This window comes from Vulpes lagopus, chromosome 11 (assembly GCF_018345385.1).
Source record: "Vulpes lagopus strain Blue_001 chromosome 11, ASM1834538v1, whole genome shotgun sequence".
NCBI lineage: Eukaryota > Metazoa > Chordata > Mammalia > Carnivora > Canidae > Vulpes > Vulpes lagopus.
In genome coordinates, this window is record NC_054834.1 from 76,499,846 (window position 1) to 76,520,557 (window position 20,712).

The 20,712-nt window shown below is 51.1% G+C and overlaps 1 protein-coding gene across 1 annotated transcript; it reads right to left on the bottom strand.

The window, feature by feature from the left end:
* Positions 1-10: 10 nt before the first annotated feature.
* FERMT3 (FERM domain containing kindlin 3) lies at positions 11-18,480 on the bottom strand. Its single transcript, XM_041723179.1, has 15 exons — positions 18,297-18,480; positions 17,514-17,773; positions 14,795-15,028; positions 14,452-14,571; positions 14,166-14,334; positions 13,831-13,933; positions 3,017-3,124; positions 2,728-2,862; positions 2,598-2,647; positions 2,367-2,491; positions 2,054-2,160; positions 1,739-1,972; positions 1,273-1,397; positions 614-755; positions 11-490 (listed from the first exon to the last, which is right to left on the bottom strand). Exons 2-15 carry the CDS (start codon positions 17,671-17,673, stop codon positions 311-313), a joined length of 1,992 nt encoding a protein of 663 aa, XP_041579113.1. The 5' UTR covers positions 17,674-17,773; positions 18,297-18,480; the 3' UTR covers positions 11-310.
* Positions 18,481-20,712: the final 2,232 nt, after the last annotated feature.

Genomic DNA, 20,712 nt, shown 5'->3' on the forward strand with positions numbered 1-20,712 from the left:
GGTAACAAAAAAAGAAGCTCCAGTTTGAAACCATGAATTATCCTCATCCTGTAGTTACAGCTGGTCTTCCTCGTGTGCTCAGGGGTATTAGTCTTGGCCACTTAGACAAGGGAAGGGCGGACCTTGTCCGAGCTCATAATCCACTCTCCTTAGCCTAGGGGATGGCAGAGTCTGGCCCAATTAGGTCCCTGGTCTGCATAAAGCCAGTAACAGCAGGTGAATGTGCCAGCTCAGTACATGTCTGGAGAGAGTGTGGGCTTAGGAGTGGCCATAGCAGGCAGTGAGCAAAGTGGGGGCGATCAGACAGGCCTCAGAAGGCCTCATGGCCTCCTGTGAGCTGCAGGAAGAGGTCCTCGTCCAGCTCTTCCCCACGGGCCCGCTCTCGGGTTGACAGGAAAATGTAGCCCCCGATATATTCATGCACGATGCGGCAGCTGGCGGACACACAGCTGAAAGCCACGTTGATATGTTCATCAAACTCGATGGCCACCTGCAGAGCGGGCAGTCAGAGGGGCTGGAGGAGGTGAGATAAGGGAGCAGCCCCCGCCCCCCCCTCCAGCCCTGGCTGTGCCTGTCCCTGTCCCGCCTGATCCCACCCTGAGTCCAAGCCCACCTGTCGGATGTCCCAGTTGACATTCCACTGGCGCATATTGCTGAAGCGCCAGGTCTTGACCACGTCGCCTACAGCCAGGTCAATGCGGATCAGCCTGTTGTTGGCGATGCCCAGGATCTCATCCTTCTTGCTGCCCTTGAACCTAGCCCCGGTGGGGCGGGGAGAGAGTGTGAGCAAGAGCCCTGCCCTGCATGGCCCCGGAGCCCACCCAGATAGCCTGGCACGGTGCCCAGGAGCAAGCTGGGCACATGTCAGCTAGGTTCCTTGGGCCTCAGGTTCCTCGTCCAGAAAATGAGTGTTAGCTGATAAAATCATTATAATAGCCTTTGACAGCATCAGGCAAACTGTCCATGCCTTTCAAGAACAACTTTCTTTGGTATTTTCATCATCTGTTGCCTGGCTCTATGTTTGCAGGCTTGGGAAATGGGCAGAGGGCGCTCCCTGTCACAGCAGGGAACCGCAGCCTCCAGAGGGACTGGTCTCTGGAGCTGCAAGGAGGGCCAGGGCTCCTGCCGTCTCGGCCTGATCTCTCACTCTGGTGTGTGCTGCCAGGGGCAGAGGATGGCTGAGTACCCACAGAGCGCCCACAAAGAACAAGAAGGGAGGCTTCAGGGTGCCTCAGCAGGCCACAAGGAGGGTGGAGCAGGCTAGGCCCTTACCTGACCACAACGTAGGAGATGCCAAAGTCAGGCAAGGACTGCCAGGCCTGGATGAAGCGCAGCTGGGCCTCAGACAGCGAAAGCTGAGCCACGTTCTGGTGGGCTTCCAGGATCCGTGGGGTGAGCTGTGGGACCACACTGGTGAGGAGCCATCAAAATCCCTGAGACCTCCTGTCTGTCCCCACTGGGGAGACAGGATGCTGAGCCTGGAGCAGGGGTGGGGCCCCATGTGGGGCCACCACAGTGCACCCTCTCACCACTCAGCAGATAGGAGCTGAGCCAGGCCCGAGGTGGACCATGACCCCTCCCAGAGGGTAGGGACCAGCGTGCTCGGTCTTAAGGACGTGGGGAGGAGAAGGAATGAGCGAGCACATGGCTTTCTAAAGGAAGGCTCTGTGGAGATCCAGGGGCCAAAGGTGGCCAAGTAAACACTGTGGTCATTCCCACCACCCACTTCCTTTGGCACCTGCTTGGCCTTGAACTTTCGCTGGAAGCGGGGTGCAACAAGGCCATAGGGGTTGAGACCCTCGGCAGAGGCATCAGGGCCCTGGGGGTGGTTGCCTGAGCCCCCGCCACCTGTCCGCTGCAGGCTGAGGAAGGCCAGAATGGCCTGCACCTCGCTGTCATAGCTGCTGTCTGCCATGGTGCGACCCTTAGACGCCAGTCGGCAGCCGGCCATCCAGCGGGCATACTGCTTCTCCTGGGGGATGAGGAACAGGCTCGGTTCAGCCGCCTGCCCCTGTTCCCATCCCCATCCAGCCTCAGCCTGGCCCTGACTTACATCCTGGCACCGCAGGTAGATTTCGCTCATGCCCTCAGGGGAGGGTACCAGGAGTTTAATACAGAACTTCTGGCCTGAGACGTTGACATCAGGGACCACCTCACAGCCTAGAGGGAGACGAAGGGGTGGGTAGGCCAGGGTGGGGGGGGCCCTGCCTGAGAGATCCCTGGGCGAAGGCCAGCCCAGTGCAATAGCTCAGGACAGAGGGCGTCTTCTTCTGCCCCCCAGGGGGAAACTGAGGTGAGAGCTTTTACATGGGCCCCCAGCCAGCTCCTGTCCTTGTCCGTGTCCTTGCCAGGCCACCTTCACTCACCCTTGAGGTTGAGCTGCTGAATGGGGTCCCCTGGGGCCTCATCCTGGCTCTTGTAGTAGGACAGGGTGGTCTCCTTGAACACCACCCAGTGTTGGCGATACCCCTTTAGGGTCAGCTTCCGGGGCCTGAAGGCGAAGCAGGAGGTCTGTGTTAAGTTGCCTCCCTCTCTCCTGGGTTCTCTGTCCACACTGGGCCCCTCGGGCAGGGCTGCCAACTCTGGCCCTAACTCACCGGAAGATCCGGAGATGGTCCTTAAGTTCTGGGATGGTGGTGAGGTTGTTCTGCCAAGAAGGGGAGTTAGAGGGGGACCAGGTGTTCGCACTTGACCCCGACCCCAAGCCTGACTAGAGTCCTTCCTCACCAGCACATCTGTGGAGGCCGAGCCTTCCAGCTTCACCTCCAGGTTGTTCAGGGCGGCATCCAGGTCGTCCAGCCCCAGGTCCGTGCCAGCAGTTTCGCCCACCTCTCCACTCTGGGACAGCTTGTTGATGTGGTACTGGGAGGGGCACATGGCCGGGGGAGCTGAGTGGGCTGCCCCATAGCCCACAATGCCCTAAGTGGGGCTTCCTGGAGATGCCCCCTGGCTGGGAGACCACCCTGGGCTTGACCTGCACCCCACCCCCTGGGGCCCCCAGCCCCACCCCGGGCACCTGCAGGGCTGCGAACACCATCATCTCCTCCTCGGTGCAGTCGGTCTCCTCCAGCAGTAAGTCCCACCGAGCCTGCTCATATAGCTGGGTCAGCCGCACCGGGTCTGTCTGCAGCAGGGGCAGGGGAGGCCAGGCTTGGTCAGGGGCCAAAGGGACCCAGGAGCTTCAGCCTCCAGTCCTGCCTTCTGTGCAGTGGCAAGTTCGTCTACTGGCTCCACATGGACAGCAGACCTCAACTCCAGCCTTCCAGTCGGCCCAGACAAGTAGTACTTTTTCCCCTGTAAAACTTTCTGTACAGGGATGCCTGGGTGGCTCAACAGTTGAGTGTCTGCATTTGGCTCAGGGCTTGATCCTGTGATCCTGGGATTGAGTCCCGCATCGGGCTCCCTGCATAGAGCCTGCTTCTCCCTCTGCCTGTGTCTCTGCTTCTGTGTGTGTCTCATGAATAAATAAAATAAAATCTTAAAAAAAAAAAAGTAATAAAGGAAATAGCTTCCATGGGGCCATTCATCCATGCCCTCAGGCAAGGACACCCCACGGATGATGGTGATGAGAAGAAATGGAACTGGGGTGCAGGGGGCTACTCTACATGAGGAAGCATTCAGGGAAGTCTTCCTTGAGGAGGTGACAGACTGCCCCCAGACATGAAGGATGGCAATGGGCCACTAAAGGGAAGAGTGATGAAGAACATTCCAGAGAGAAGGAACAGGGAGTGCAAAGCTCAAAGGGGGACCCCAGTTATCCACAGAAGACCAAGCCCATGCTCCCTCTGAAATCCACCAAAATTGATAGCAAAGACCTAAAAGGGTAAACCCAAAAAGACAAAGAAGAGTGGGAACCACCGCAGGTAAGGGATGCTGACAACATTTCAGAAGATGGAACACAGAAACATGAATGGGAAATGAGTTATGGTGAGAGAGATAGGATCTCTTGTTCTTTCCCCTCTCTTGTTCTGTGGTAAAGGCACTAATGAGTTCTGGAAATAGGCAAAAAGAACAGATATCTAGACAAAGGCATCCAGGCATGTGGCTCTCTCTGACAGGTTTTGGACTGGGATCCTCTGGCTGAGAAGTGAGGGTGGGCTGAAATGAGGACTGTAGAAGGTGTATAAAAAGAGCAGGTGTCCCCCACTCCCTGCAGCCAAGTGACAGCCAGGCTGGCAGAAGCCAGAGATTTACTCCCTGGAGATGGTGAGCCAGAGGACCCCTGCATTTGGTACTCTAGGCACAGCTGGGTGAGGGCAGGTACTGTGCTAAAAACAGATGAACCAAGCAAAGGCTGACATTCTGAAAGGTGGGTCACCCCTGGACCTTTCCCACTTGTCACCCAAGACATCGATGATAGTGAGCCTTCTATTCCTAGTCTGGAGATCAGAGGGTTTGCTCCTGAGAAACTGATGAGCCAAAGAGACCCCCCCCCCCCCCAGCAAAGAACAACATACTTACCCTACCCCAGGAAGCCCCCAAAGTGCTAAACCCCATTCATCCACTGAGGATTTTCAGTGGCTTCCTAGAGCCTTGCCTTTCAATATGAAAGGGCAGGCAGGGATTACCCTTGTGCAAGGAAAGCTGTTGGCAGCAACTACAGAGATCAAGACAAACAGAAAAGAGAGCTGGGAGGAAATAAAGACAGTAGGGAGCGGAAGAAAAGTTCAACCAGTCAAAATCCTTTGAGAGACAAAATGCAATACTTGTAAAATGAGAACAGGATGCTGTGTTTTGAAAAAAAATGAAGATATAGTCATTAAGACTGCATGGCATCGATGAAGAGAGACAAATTGACCAATGGAACCTGAATGAGAAAGACCCATACATTTATGTTCACCTGACTTAGAGCAAAGACGACCTCATAGTCACTGGGGAAAGGATGCTATTTTCAGTAAATGATATCCACTGGGTCCACTGAATACCTGTATTAAAAAAAAAAAAAAAATACAGGGCAGCCTGGGTGGCTCAGCGGTTTAAGCGCCCAGGGTGTGATTCTGGAGACCAGGGATCGAGTCCCACGTCGAGCTCCCTGCATAGAGCCTGCTTCTCCCTCTGCCTGTGTCTCTGCCTCTCTCCCTCTCTGTGTCTATCATGAATAAATATATAAAATCTTTGAAAAAAAATACAGGTTTTTTTCCCCCTACCTCACACCACACACAAATATCAACTCTAACTGGATTGCAGATCTAAATATGAAAGTTGAAACAAGAAAGCTTTTAGAGAAAAATAGAACTACATTTTTGTGATCTTGGAATAAAAAAAGATTTTTTAAACAGGACACAAAAGATATTAATCATAAAAGAAAAATATTTAAAGATAGAAGTCAAATTATATTAAAATTAGAAACTTTTTTTTATCAAAATAAACCAATAAGAGAACAAAAAGGCAAAACATAGGGTAGGAAACTATAATCACAATATATTTATCTGACAAAGTACTTCTCATATACAGAATATATAAAGAACTCCTCTAACACAAAATGAAAGACAAGCAACTCAATTGTTAAAATTGGCATAAAAAGTTGAGCAGAAACTTCACAAAAGAGGACATCCAAATGGCTAGTAGCCATATGAAAAAGGGCTCAACCTGATTAGTCATCAGGGAAATGTGAAGTAAAGCCACATAAAAAGCACACCAGTGGCTGTCTGGGTTTTGGCGTGGGAGGAGGAATGACTGCAAATGGGTATTAGAGAACCTTCTAAGATGACGAAATGTTTTAAAACTTTACTGCGTTGATGGCTGCACAACTGTATAAATTTCCTGAACATAATCAAAATGAATACTTATGATGAGTGATTTTTATGGCATTTAAGTTATATCTAAGTAAAGCTGTTAAAAAAAACCCAAATAAACAAAAAACCATATTAGATACCATTACACGCCTACCAGAGTGGCTACCATGGAAGTGATAGAAAATACCAAGTGCTGGTGAAGTTGTGGAACAAGCAAAATTTTTGTACACTATTGGTGGAGGTGTAACTTGGTACAACCAATTTGGAAAGCTGCTTAACAGCTATCTGCTACAATTAAATCAGTGTTGTAATCCAGCAAGTCCACCTCTGGGCACATACCATACAAAAATGTGTGTTTGGTGAACATATGTTCACCGAAAGACATTACTGGAATGTTCATAGCATCTCTATTCATAATAGTCCCAATCTGGAAACTGTGTAATACCCATCAACAGTAGAATGGAAAATTAATTGTGGTATACTGAGATAATGGAATGTCACACACCAATGAAAAAGAATAAGCTACAGCTATATGCAGTGTGGACGAATCATACAAGCATAATGCTGAGTGAAAAAAGGCCAGGCAAAAGAGTACAGACTATGTGATTTCATTTATGTAGATTTCAAACACAAGCATGGTGTCAGAATTAACATTAGTGTCCCCCCCACCAAGGGAGATACTGCCTAGAAGGGGTATGAAGGGGTCTTCTGGGGGTTGGTAAAGTTCTGCTGCTTGATGTGTTGGATACATTTATACATTTTTCAAAATGTATGTTTAAACCACAACTTTACAAAGGAACACTCAGAAAATAAGAGCTCTTAAAACTTAAAAATGCTGCAGAAATTAAAAATTCAATAGATCATTTAAAAGATAAGTCTCCAGAAAGTAAAATAAGAAGACATCAAGCTTAGAAATGAGAAAGACAAGGGGTACCTGGCTGGCTCAGTTGATGGAACATGTGACTCTTGATCTTGGGATTGTGAGTTAAAGCCCCATGTTGGGTGCATAGATTACTTAAAAATGAAAGATCTTTTAAAAAAAGAAATGAGAGGGATCCCTGGGTGGCGCAGTGGTTTGGCGCTTGCCTTTGGCTCAGGGCGCGATCCTGGAGACCCGGGATCGAATCCCACGTCGGGCTCCCGGTGCATGGAGCCTGCTTCTCCCTCTGCCTGTGTCTCTGCCTCTCTCTCTCTCTCTGTGACTATCATAAATAAATAAAAATTAAAAAAAAAAATTAAAAAAAAAAAAAAAAGAAAAAAAAAAGAAATGAGGGCAGCCCGGGTGGCTCAGCAGTTTAGCACCGCCTTCAGCCCAGGGTGTGATCCTATGATCCTGGGATCAAGTCCCACATCAGGCTCCCTGCATGGAGCCTGCTTCTCCCTCTGCCTGTGTCTCTGCGCCTCTCTCTCTCTCTCTCTTTCTCTCTCTCTGTCTCTCATGAATAAATAAATAAAATCTTTTTAAAAATAAATAAAAATAAAAAACGAAATGAGAAAGACAAGATAAATGTCTGTTTTTTCTTTGAAGAAGCAATCCAGGGGGTGTAATATCTACTGAGTTCCATAAGGAACAGAAAAGTGGTAGGAAGGAAATGATTAAAGAGATTTTTTAGGGCATTTCTCCAGAATTGAAAGACTCAAGTTTCTGATCTAAAAGAGCTCAGCAAGTGTGCAGGCCATCAGTGAGGAAAGATCCATACTAGGACATATTATTTAGAGAATTTAAAGCATTATGAGATATGGAGAAGATTCTAAAAACTTTTAGTATCTACCTCCTCTCCAAGAAAAAAAATAAACGGTCTCACATGGGAGGATTAACAACAAAAAGGCATTAGACTCCTCAATAGAACCACTGGGATCTAGAAGACAATGAAAAGGTCGCTTTGGATTTGGCAGGAAAATATTTTCAACCTAGAATTCTATACCTAGTCAAACTATCGTGAGAGGGAGGGTAGAATAGTGACCTTTTCAGACATACAGGATGTCAAGTCATTTACCATCAGAAGAGAGACCCCCAAAAAGACTATTCTGCACAGTTAATAGAAAAGTAAGAAGAAAAAAAAAAAAAGAAAAGTAAGTAAATTGGGTTGCCTGGGTGGCTCAGCGGTTTAGCGCGTGCTTTTGGCTCAGGGTATGCTCCTGGAGTCGTGGGATCAAGTCCCACATCGGGCTCCCTGCATGGAGCCTGCTTCTCCCTCTGCCTGTGTCTCTGCCTCTCTCTCTCTCTCTGTGTCTCTCACAAATAAATAAATGAAATCTTAAAAAAAAAAAAAAAAAAGAAAAGAAAGTAAATAAAATATAACAACTGTGATCTATAAGAAAATTGGGGGTGGGGGGGTTTCCTGGCCGGTCCAGTCAGAAGAGTATGTGACTCTTGATCTTGGGGTTGGTCATGAGTTTGAGCTCCATGTTGGGTGTAGACATTACATAAATAAATAAATAAATAAATAAATAAATAAATAAATAAATAAAAACTTTTTAAAAAGAACATTAAATAGGGGTGCCTGGGCAGCTCAGTGATTGAGCATCTGCCTTTGGCTCACAGCATGATCTCAGGTCTGGGGATCAAGTCCCACAACAGCCTCCCTGTGAGAAGCCTGTTTCTCCCTCTGCCTATGTCTCTGCCTCTCTCTGTGTGTCTCTCATAAATAAATAAAATCTCTAAAATAAATAAATAAATAAATAAATAAATAAATAAATAAATAAACCTCATCTTTACAAAAAAGAAGAATATTAAATAAAAAAGAAATTCTGTTTTTAAGTTTTTATTTTCAGAACAAAGAGAACAGGGGCAACCTGGTTGGCTCAGTTGGTAGAGCATGCAACTCTTGATCTCAGGGTTATAAATTCAAGCCCCATGTTGGGTGCAGAGATTACTTAAAAAGCAAATCTTTGGGCAGCCCAGGTGGCTCAGCAGTTTAGTGCTGTCTTCGGCCCAGGGCCTGATCCTGTAGACCCAGGATCAAGTCCCACATCGGGCTCCCTGCATGGAGTCTGCTTCTTCCTCTGCTTGTGTCTCTGCCTCTCTCCCTCTCTGTGTCTCTCATGAATAAATAAATAAAATCTTTAAAAAAAAAATCTTTAAAACACACACAAAACACAGAGAGCAACACGGATATAGTTTTTAGATATTGGACAAGAAATTACATAGAATAGTGATCCCTGACAGAAGGGAAACAAACATGGTGAATCCTGATTGCCCCAGCTTATTGCCCAGAGACAGTTGCACAGGGAGGGGGACCCCAAACAGAGCCCAGCATATTCCCCAGGAAGAAGAAATGTAGTTGAGCATTTCATGAGTCCAAGGCAGCTGGCATTCAGAGGACAGAGTCCTGGAGAGGAGAGAGTGACACAAAGAGAAAGCTCTAGAGATCAGCAGAGGGCTCCTCTTGAGTCTTTAACTAAGCACTGATCAGTGTATGTATATAAAGAAACTATCCAAGGCTGACAGAAAAAGTAAAAAACACTTGAAAGGAGCAGCTGGAACATTTAACCAGAGCTCTTCTAAGGGTGGAAGTTGTTCACACTCCCAAAAGCCAGATTAGAGAAACCTCTAATAGCATGGCGTGTTAGATAGAGTTCTCTGAAGGCAACTGCCTCAGTAATGGGGTAAATTAGTCCTAGATTAGAGGATACTTTTGTCCTGCCTAATTAACATTCAAGGCAAGCCTTGAAAGGATCAAACTGTCTCCAAGTAGTTTAACTTCATCTCTAAACAAGGTTTTTTTTTTTGTTTTTTGCTTTTAAGATTTTATTTGTTTATTCTTGAGAGACACAGGCAGAGGGAAAGCATGCTCCCCTTGGGGAGCCCAATGCAGGACTTGATCCCAGGATCCTGGGATCACGACCTGAGCCAAAGACAGACACTCAACCACTGAGCCACCCAGGAACCCCCTAAACAAGGTTAAAAATACTTAAAGGGGGATCCCTGGGTGGCGCAGCAGTTTAGCACCTGCCTTTGGCCCAGGGCGCGATCCTGGAGACCTGGGATCGAACCCCACATCGGGCTCCCTGCATGGAGCCTGCTTCTCTGCCTGTGTCTCTGCCTCTCTCTCTCTCTGTGTGACTATCATGAATAAATAAAATCTTTTTAAAAAAATAAAGGCCTATAAAGATCTAGCACCCAGGAATGTAAGATTTGTAGTGTCTGGCATCAAATAAAAAAATGACACAAAAATATAAAAGGAAAAGAACAAAACAAAACACCCAACAAAGTAAAACAAAACTCCCAAAATAAAGGGAAAAAAATGACCAGGCATGAAAACAAGCAGAAAAATACAACTCATAACGAGGAGAGAATCTATAGATCCAGATCCAGAAATGACACAGGTGATAGAATTAGCAGATAAAAACATTAAGAGTTACTATAAATACATCACATGTGTTCAAGGAGGTAGAGATACAGGAGCATGGTGAGGAGAGTCATGGAATTTTATGTAGGCATAAAATCCATGGCAGATTCAACATGGCAGAAGAAAGATTAGTAAACTTGAAGATAGAGCAAGAGACCTACTCAAAATGCAACACAGAAAAATAAGAATGGAAAAATCACCTAAAAAGCCCAAACTGAGCATCAATGGGCTGTGGGATGATTTTAAGCAGTCTAATAGTTAGTTTAATTGGAATCTGATCAAGAGAGGGAGAAAAAAAAAAACACCTGAAAAAAATGACTCCAAACTTAATGCAAACTATCAATTCACAGATTCAAGAAGCTCACTGAACCCGAAGTATGAAAAACCTGAAGGGAACTAAGGCATATAATAATCACATTGTTTAAATCAGAAATAAGGGCACCTGTGTGGCTCAGTCAGTTAAGCATCTGCCTTAGGCTCAGGTTATGATCCCAGGGTCCAGAGAACAAGTCCCATGTTGAGCCTGGCCCCCTGCTCAGTGGGGAGCCTGCTTCTCCCTCTCCCTTTGTGTTCTTCCCCCACTTGTGCGTTCCCTCTCTTGCTCTCTCTCTCTCTCTCTCAAATAAATAAATAAAATCTTAAAAAGAAATAAAGTATCGTAAGAAACAAAACCATCAACCAAGAATTCTACACTGAGTTAAAAAATCTTTCAAAATTAAAGGCAAGAGGGAACCCTGGGTGGCACAGCAGTTTAGCGCCTGCCTTTGGCCCAGGGCACGATCCTGGAGACCCAGGATCGAATCCCACGTCGGGCTCCCGGTGTATGGAGCCTGCTTCTCCCTCTGCCTGTGTCTCTGCCTCTCTCTCTCTCTCTCTCTCTCTCTGTGACTATCATAAATAAATAAAAATTAAAAAAAAAAATTAAAGGCAAGATAATGACTTACTCGACATACAAAAGCTGAAAGAATCATTACCAGTAGATTAGCACCACAAGAAATGTTAAAGGAAATCCTTTAGGCAGACAGAAAATGAGACCAGCTGGAAATCTGGATCTATACATGGGAATAAAGAGCACAGGAAATGCTGAGCGTGGGAGCAGGTATAAAAGACTTTGTTCGTATTTTTTAAGTGTCTTTACAGGGCAGCTGGCTGATGAGCTAAATCTTGACTATATTGAAACATCCTGGTTAAGGATTGGCAGACACTGGGATAAAAGGTACCCAGGGGGCAGGCCGGGTGGCTCAGCAGTTTAGCGCCATCTTCAACCCAGGGCATGATCCTGGGGTCCCAGGATCGAGTTCCGCATCGGGCTCCCTGCATGGAGCCTGCTTCTTCCTCTGCCTGTGTCTCTGCCTCTCTCTCTTCTCTGTGTGTCTCTCATGAATAAATAAATAAAATATTTTAAAAATTATTAAAAAAAATAAAAGGTACCCAGGTATCTAGGATCTCCGTGTATTATTATTATTTACTTTTAAGTAGGCTCCATGGTCGTGGGGCTTGAACTCACAACCCTGAAATGGAGTCGCATGCTCTACCAACTGAGTCAGCCAGATGCCCTCTGTGTATTACTTTTTACAACTGTCTGGGAATCTCCAATTATCTCAAAACAAAAAGTTCCACACACACACACAAAAATGATTGGTTAAAGTAAAAGTAATAGTGATAACAATTCAACAATCCTATTCCTATGTCTACACCCAAGAGAAATGAAAAGATACAACCATTCAAAAACTTGTACATGAACATTCATAGCAGCATTATTCGTAATAGCCAACATTGGGGGTAGGTGGGAACCGAATGTCTATTAATTGCTGAATAGATCAATAAAATGTGGCGTATCCATACAATGAAATCCTCCTTTGTGGTAAAAAGGAATGAAACACTGGACATGCTGAAACATGAAAACATGATGCCAAGGGCAAGAAACAACAAAAAGCCACATATTGTATGATTCCATTTCTAGGAAATGTCCAGGATGGGCAAGCCTATAGAGACAGGAAAAAGATTACAAGGTGTCTGGGGCTAAGCAGGTGAGGGGCAAATGGGGAGTGACTGCTGATGGGTATGGCTTTCTTTTTGGGGTGATGAAAATATTTTAAAACTGATTTGGGGGATGCCTCGGTGGCTTAGCAGTTTAGCGTCTGCCTTTGGCCCAGGGAGTGATTGGGCTCCCTGCCAGGAGCCTGCTTCTCCCTCTGCCTGTGTCTCTGTCTCTCTGTCTGTGTCTCTCATGAATAAATAAATACAAAATCTTAAAAAAAAAATTATAGCTAATAAACTAACATAAAGGAAATAAAATGGAATCATGTAAACCACTCAATCCAATGTAGGGAAGGAAGAGCTGGAGAAGGCAACAAGGAAGTCCCCAGGAGAGGAAAAGGCTGGATGTGGAAGGAGGGAGCAGGGCAGACAGGCTGGCAGGCAACAGATCCTGCAGGAACTCGGGGTTCAGCAGCCACAGGAGGGCCCTGACCTAGTGTCTGTTCATCCAGGTGTGGTGTGGAGGTGGGGGAGGCCAAGAGAGGAGAGAGGTGCGTCAGGAGTGCACTACCAACAGGACACAGACAGAGAGATGAAGAGATAGAGGATGGGTGGTTTGGGATTTTAATTCAAGGGAGGATGAACAGGACACAAAGATGGATGGGGTGGGAACGAAATGGAGGGATCCAGAATGGTGTTTGCGTGCAGGCTTTGGCAACGAATCCATGAAAGGTGGGAGGGAGGATGTGCTGGGCAGTCAGGGAACCAAGACTTCTGGTTCAGGCAGGAGTCTGAGGTGCCCGTTGGGTCTGTGAGCGGAGCTGGGCCACCTGGACACTCGAGGACAGACCTTGAGGTAGAATGTCTACACCAGAGATTACACACTTGGGAGTTATAAGGGGCAGGGAGATAAGGATGGCTGTGGAGGGAGCTGTGGATTTGCCACCCCTGGAGGCTGTGGAGGCAGGAGGGAGAGTTAGGGAATCCGGACAGGGCATCTGGAGACCCCCATCCACACCCCCGCCCCAGACTGCAGGGGTCACCAGTGGTCTGGTAAGAAGCAGGGGTGAAGTGAGCAGGGACACAGAGCATGCAGGGCATGGTCACCTCAGCAGGTGTGCTTCCTGTGTGTGGAAGGGGACTGAGGACACCAGGACAGATTTGGCTGAGGACATAGAAGGGGAGTCCAGGAGCACCCACAGGGAGCAGGAGGTGGGATTGTGGAGAGCAAGGATTCAGTTAAGAACAACAGTTAGAAGTTTCACAGTAAAGGGGGGGCAGAGAAAAGGGGTGGCGGGTGGGGGCACGCCTACGAGCTGCGGAAGGTTTCTGAGAGGGCTGCATGGAGCCACTGATCACCTGATTGCCCGCAGGGACAGGAGGCAGGGAGGGAGATGCCTGCGGCCCCTGCCTGCACAGCCTTGCCGCTCGCCCACCCTAAACCTGCAGATCCCAGTGACACCCCTTCCAGGTCTGAATCTAGGTGCTGGCATCTCCCACCTGGGCAGGTTTCTTGGGGGCACTTGCCACTGTCTCCACTGCCCTGTGGTCTTCCTGTACCTGAATGCCCCTTGAGAAATGGGCCTGCCGTCAGACCTGGCTCAGCACCACGCTGGCAGAGTTAACAAACAGGAGTGTGGATGGACGATGGATAGATGGACAGACGCCCTGCAAGTCTCTAAGGTTCCCAAAGCCCAGAGCCCTGACCCTTAGTTTCCATGTCTCACTGACCCAGAGCCCCACTGTTCCCTGACCCAGCCCACCTTGGGATCCAGGTCGAAGAAGCTGTAGTACTTAAAGCGCAACCAGAGCATGTCCCCGGCCTTGATCCCCTGCTGCATGAGGCACCGTGAGGAGTCCAGCCACCTGGTCCACAGCACGGGGAAGAGGTCAGGGCCTATGCAGGTACAGTGCTGGGGCATGACAGGGGTGGGGCGGGGCTGGGCAGGGGGCCCGAGGGCAGGCACACATGTAAGAAAGGCCTGGAGATAGGCAGTGTGGATTTGGGGCAAGGATACAGGGAGGGCATGGGCTCTGGAAGTGGGAGCCCAGACGCAAGGGGACCTGGCCCCCGGGGTGTCCTCGGCATGCAGTACACCTGCTGTGGAGCTGAGTCTTGTCCAACAGGGAGCTGGGCCGAGGCAGGCGCTGGAGCAAGAGGGGGTCTGGCGGTGGCTGTGGCCGGCTCAGCATGTGATAGCAGGCCTCGGTCTGGGGACTGTCTGAGAAGTGGGCTGGCATTCCCCGGAACAATGCAGGTGCCACGCCTGAAGTGCAGGACAGGGTGAAACGGGCCCGGCCCCCAGCCCCAGCCTCCAGGGCCATGTAGCACCCAGCACCCCCTCCCACCACCGCCACCCCCGGCCTGCCCAGCCTATGCTCACCTCCAGCCAGGACGACCTTGGTCAAGTCATACAACTCCTCTTCTGGCTCCTTCTCCTTCTTCTTCTTCTCCTTCTTCTCAGGAGCCCGGAGTAGGGACAGCTCCTCAGGGTGCCGGATACCTGAGGGGAGCTGGGACCTCAGCGAGGGGGCCGGGGTCCTGCCCCCGAACCTCTCACCCCACTCCTGGGTCCTGTGGAACAGATCACAGCCCTGCAGGCTGGATCTTCCCCGGAAGGGACCAGGGTGGCAAGGACATGGCGACAATGGCTGGCTGGGCCCATAAGGCAGGGTCAACTGCCCTATTGCAGGACCCTTGCCCCAGAGGGAGAGTAGGGGACTCACTGAGGAGGCGGCAGATGGCAGCCACAGCCTGGAAGAGGGGCTGGGAGAAGCTGGCTCGCAGGCGCAGGGCCCGGCGGTTGGGCAGCCGCAGGATGATGGGCCGGTGCTGGGGCCCGAAGAAGAGGCGAGCATCGGCCAGGATGCCGTACTTGTCCAATGTCCAGTGGGTCTGCAGAAGCCATTGTCTTTTCTGTTCCCACCAAATGGCGTGGTCTGACCAGTCCTGCTTGCGCTCTGTGGGCCACGGGGGAGGCAGAGTGTCCGTCAGCCACGGGGGGCTGTGCCCGGTGCTATGCGGGCATGTTAATGATGCATGTGAGCGACGACCCAGTTAGGAACACGAATACCTCACTCTTCCTGCAGCTAGTGATAGATGACACGTGTCCCTATGGGGACCCCCAGGTGGGCTGCTGTGTGGTGAGCACAAAGACGAAGCAGGGACACAGCTCTCTAGGGTGTGCAGGGCCCTTCCTCACCAATGGTCTGGTCCCAGCTCCACCCGCACTCCTGCTACCCCCTTCCTCTGGTCCCTCCCAGCGTCACCAGAGCTGCCAGGGGCAAGAAGTTCTCTGGTTCGATCTATCCAGCCTCTCAGGGTCCTGTGAGCTTTGCCCCTCACTCTGTTCTGGCTTTGTGGCACCCTCTCCCCATCTCCTCTTGACCTCTGGCTCTTGTGTTGTCTCCTGGGCCTCTTCTCCTGGCCTGTCCCTGACCTTCTTTGGGTCAGATTCCCATCCTTCTCCACGTCCTCCTCTTTCCAGGGCTCCTGCCTTGTTCCCCAGACACACTACACCTCAGGACCAGGCCCCAGGCCAGAAACTCATACCAGGGCCTAAAGGACATGCCCACCAGGTCCAGGCATTCCAGAAACATGTTTACCAGCCCCATGCCTGCCTCTGGGACAGAAATGCCATGACTTCTACTTCCAGAGTGAATCTCGCTCTGCCTGACGCCGGATGGAGGCTTTCCTCCCTCCTTGCTGGCTCCAGCATGGGGGGCTGGGTGACAGGACTTCCCTGCCAGGCCCAAGCATCATCTTTTCACTTTTAGCCACCACTTTTAATCGATGCCGATCTCAGCTCCAAAATGCATCCTCCTATCCATCCTCACTGCCCACCGTAGGAGAGCCTCTCTCCCTGCCTTCAGCCCACCCCTACCTGGGGGGCTGTCTAGACGTAAGCCACTGTTGAAAACCCTTTAGTGGCTACACCTGCAGGGTAGCATAAACTCCTGATGGCAGCTACCCCGATCTCTTGTTGGCACACTCCAGGCGTTCTTTCGGGTCGAGGCCCCAGTTCAGAGCGCCCCATGCTCCAACATCATGCCCAGGCCCCTGTCACTCCCCCTGTACAACACCCCCCACCCCCCCACTCCCCATCCCTGACATGGCCCTTCTCAGGAACCCCCTAGGGAGTCTCCCTGGCCTGGCTGAGTGCAGCCCCTCTGGCTCCAGGCCCCATGCTCTTTCCCCCTCTGCTGAGGCCAGCATCCAGCCCTGTGCCAGGAGCTGAAGGGTCAGTGTCACCTGCCTGGCCATACCTCAGGAAGGCAGGGGCTGGCATCGTGGTGTGGAGGCTGGCTGGCTGAGTCTCAGTAGGCATCTCAGACAATAGGAATGAGCAGGATTAGGAGGGATAGAGACGATGTCCCCACTGCCAGGGACAGGAGCTGGAGGGACTTACTCCCGGTGGGGGGGGACTCAACTGTGGGTGGACCATCTGCTCTGCCCATCTGACTGAATCACTGACTCCTTGTTTAGACCTGTTGCATTGCTCGTGTGCCTGACCTGGAGCCAACCAGGTCTTCCTCGGGGGCCCTGTATCTTCACCCCCTCTGCCCTGACTCAGCCCAGGCCTGGCTGCAGCTTGGTCTGACGCCCGGTCTCCTGAGGGACCCTCTGTTTTCCACTTCTGCTTTCACAGCCTCCTCGGGCCTTGCCTGTTGGAAGCTCCCTCACGACCTCGAGCCTTGTGGCTAGGCTGTCCCCAGGGCTCCAACTGTCCAGAAGCCAACCGACCTGCCTCCCAGGCTGCATGTGGTGGGTTGGCTGGGTCTGAGGAAGCCAGCCTACCTTCCCCACAGGGGGCCTGGGACCTGGGACCTGGGACTCTTGGCTGAAATGATGGGGGGGGGGGCTGCCTTCTGGCTCTGCCTGTCGGGGTGTGCCAGCTGCCCTCCCAGGAAGGGGCAGCCCCCACCCCCAGCAGGGAAAGGGGCTGAGAAGCCCCCGTGGGCCTAGCCCTGGTCCTCTCCACGCCTGATACCACAGGCTGCTGTGCTGTAACTTCCTGTGGGGGCAGGGCCTTCCCACCCCACTGGGCCTGTCACCAGCCTGCTGAGGGCTTCCGCCCTGGCCCAGGGTATGGGAGCAGGCCCCAGGCCCCCCCACCCCCCACCACAGTCTCATGAGGCCTTGAGTGCAGCCTGTGCCCTGGCCCAGGCAAGGCCCCTTCTGCCCCTCGGACCTTGGCAGTCCACTCTGTGCTCTGTGGGGACTTAGCAGAACCAGCTGGAGTGAGAGGAAGGGAGGGAGAACTGCGGGAGGGAGGGGAAGTTGGGGAAATGTCTTTTTTGGAACCAAATGATTAAGCTGGTGCCTGAGTCACTGTGGTGGGGTTATCAAGAGCCGCAGAGTTGGGGGGCCCGGAAGCACCTAGGGACCCACTTAGGGCCACTCCAAGGTGCTGAGGTCAGCAACAGGGGGCCGTGGGGCACTCACTGATCTCCTCCACAATCTTCAGGAGCACCCCACCGATGTGCGACTCCCCTGTGACCCGGAGGGTGACCGACTCAGCCTCCGGGTCATCCTCTCCCACAAAGACCCGCAGCTCCCAGGACGAGTCGATGTAGTCCCCGGTGGCTGTCTTCATCCCCGCCATGTCTGTGGTGGCTCTCTCGAGGGTGGGGAGATGGTAAAGTAGGCAGGGTGCCGGGCCTGGGCAGCGGCCTGCGTGCAGACAGACGTGGCCCTGTGGTGATCTGGATGGGCAGGAGAGCAGAGAGGAGCCGAAGGCCAGTATGTCACGGCAGCAGCGAGGCACGGGTGCTGAACTGTTCCGGGCACACCTCCGACTCCCTCACCCTCACCCTAACCCTCACCCTCTCCCTCTCCCTCACCCTCACCATCATCAGTGGTTTAGTTGAACAGTGCAGTCCAATGCACTCCCATCTTACAGTTAGACTGAGGCCCAGTAAGAGTAAGTGGGGGGGCTCCCTCATCCCCCAGCTTGATGCCAGAGCTCGGGTACTGCCTCCCTCTGCTTCCCATTTCACCTCCAAGCCCACACGGGCAACCGCCCCCCCTGGAAATGGTGGTGAGCCCAAACCAGAAAATACTTCCGATCCTGGCCAGGAGCTCAGACCCAGACATCCCAAACCAGCCAAGGCTTCTCTCGGGCTGTGAAAAGTCCAGGGTGCCGCATGGAGAGAGGCATGCTGGGCAGAGGGGCTGCAGGACAGTGAAGAAAGGGTGGTTGGGCTTTCAGCTTCCGCCCCAGCTTACCTGGCCTGGAAGGGCTTGGGGGCTGCAGGTGCCGGGGTTGGAGTGTCAGCCGCTCCCGACCTCAGTGTAAAACACCTGCAGCTCAGGGTTTCCTTCCCCCTTTGCTTTCTCTCTGGAGCTTTCTTTAGAGGGCAGCCTTTGCTGTCTTATCATGAGGTTCAGCCCCTCCCCAGGGCGGGCTGGCGTTGGGTGCAGGAAGCAACTGCCAGTAGGCTGAGGATTCAGGGGTGGCCCCACCTTTGTTCCCAGGGAGCACAGGGAGCAAGGAAGGAGCAGGCTTGGGGCCCACCACCAGCACCACACAAAGCGTCCCCTGATCTGGAGGGAAGAAGCTCAGTTCAAACTAGAAAAGCCCCCAGTTCACGTTGTCTACACACACTGTCCACTTAGAGGGTCATCTTCTATCTCCAGGCTGTCACAAAGTGGGGGTGGGGGTGGCCGAGGCTTTGGGACATGAAACATCACTGTGCTGTCGAGAGGGAAAGCCACACAGCTGAAAGGATCAGATCTAGGTTATTTAGGAACCGGGAAGTCAAGCAAGCTCAAGCCCCAGGGCGTCCCTTATCACCACGAAGTAGATCCCTGAAGAAGATCCCCGAGGGAAACCACTTCCTTAAGTCTTTCCTGTCCCCAGTAAGGGCCTCTATTTCCAAACTTGTAAAAGCTTAGAGCTGCCCAGTGGAACAGCTGCACAGGAATTGGCCTCTGCTCATTCATGACCTCCCCACCCCACGCCTCCAGGGCTTGAGGCTTCAAATCTGGCGCGGCCACTCTACCCCTCCACGTGACATTCTTGCTCACACCGTGTATCCCAAGGGTCAGTCAAGTTCCTACTCAAATATGACCTTGGATGGTCCCATCACTTGCCCTGGGAGATCACCTTTGGCCTGACCACAAAGGCCTCTGCTCACTGATGGTTCCCAGCAGAACTGAGCCTTTTCAGAGAGAATCAGTTTATTTAATTTATTTGTTTATTTATTTTTAAAGATTTTATTTATGCATGCATGAGAGACATAGAGAGAGAGAGGCAGAGACACAGGCAGAGGGAGAAGCAGGCTCCACGCAGGGAGCCTGACATGGGACTCGATCCCAGGTCTCCAGGATCCCACCCTGGGCTGAAGGCAGCACTAAACCGCTGAGCTACCAGGGCTGCCCAGAGAGAATTAGTTTAGCTAAAACCTGAGAAATGAGTCTGTAGCACCAAAGGGCAGCAGCATGCCTGTGGAGATGAGGTTTTCTGAACCTGCCACACAAATGGAGGAAGGGGCCTGCTGGAGATTCCCAGGGGAAGGCCAGCTTATGCAAAGTCAAGGGACCGGAAGTGCAGCCAGCTGCTGGCCTCAGCAGCTTCCTAGCCCAGAAAGCTGTGCTGTTGGAGCAAATGAGGAAGTTTTTACTCCCACCCTGGTCCAGGGTTTTAGAAATAGCTTGCTGTAACCATGTTCAAATGAAACTAAAAAACTTTCAGTTGAGCAGTGAGGTTTGTTTGGTCTTTTTTGGTTGTCAAATGATGGTTTACTGAAGTATTTCCCGTGGCAGCTCTTAACTAGCTGGGCATTCCACTGCACCACTTACCGATGCCACCTGTGGTGTCGAGGGTGGCAGCCAGCAACACTGCCACGCACAGACTGGGCAGTCTCCTGGACCTCTAATGGTTCCAGAGAATTCTCTAACTAAAGACTGATGTGGTACCTGTTGGACAATGTTGACGATCTCATCAAAAGTGGTTATTTTGACTGGGCTTAATGTTTTTCTGTCTCTTGGCAGTTCCTTGAGGGCTTTGATGATCAAGGCACCAGCAGAAGGTACTGGATCTGGGCCTGTTCTGAACAGTTTTACCATCGTCCTCAGGCCCTTTGTCACTAGCTGCCTTTGCAAGGTCATCACCGAACTTTTTGGTGACAGTGGGGCCAACAGACAGGAGGCTAGGGCAGACATGGTATCTCCACCAGAAGACCTCAGGTAGAGGACTTTGAGCTCACTGGGTTTGAACTTTAGGCGGCAAGGTGGAAGCAGCTGGCGTGGGATGAACCCAGAGTTTTTTTTTTTTTTTTTTAAATCTAGTTTTTTTTTTTATAAGCAAGGAATTTGAAGTCCTCCACCCATCATGTCCTGGGAATTCTCGGTTTTCTGCACGTCTCTTCCTCAGTGGCTGCTTAAGATTCTTTAGTTGATCAGAGTGGCTTTATTTATTTATGATAGTCACACAGAGAGACAGAGACACAGGCAGAGGGAGAAGCAGGCTCCATGCACCGGGAGCCCGACGTGGGATTCGATCCAGGGTCTCCAGGATCGCGCCCTGGGCCAAAGGCAGGCGCTAAACCGCTGCGCCACCCAGGGATCCCTGAACCCAGAGTTAAAGATGCACAGGGGCCTCCTCTGAGCAAAGGGCCAAGAGCAAGAGCAAGTTTTTTTT

Bases quoted from the DNA above. Each gene is read 5' to 3' on its own strand.
- FERMT3 (XM_041723179.1), bottom strand. From the start codon at position 17,673: ATGGCGGGGATGAAGACAGCCACCGGGGACTACATCGACTCGTCCTGG. The intron at 14,572-14,794 runs GTGAGTCCCCTA...AGCTCCCCTCAG, and splicing joins TGCCATCTGCCGCCTCCTCA to GTATCCGGCACCCTGAGGAG. The intron at 1,398-1,738 runs GTGCCAAAGGAA...GTGGTCCCACAG, and splicing joins GAAAGTTCAAGGCCAAGCAG to CTCACCCCACGGATCCTGGA.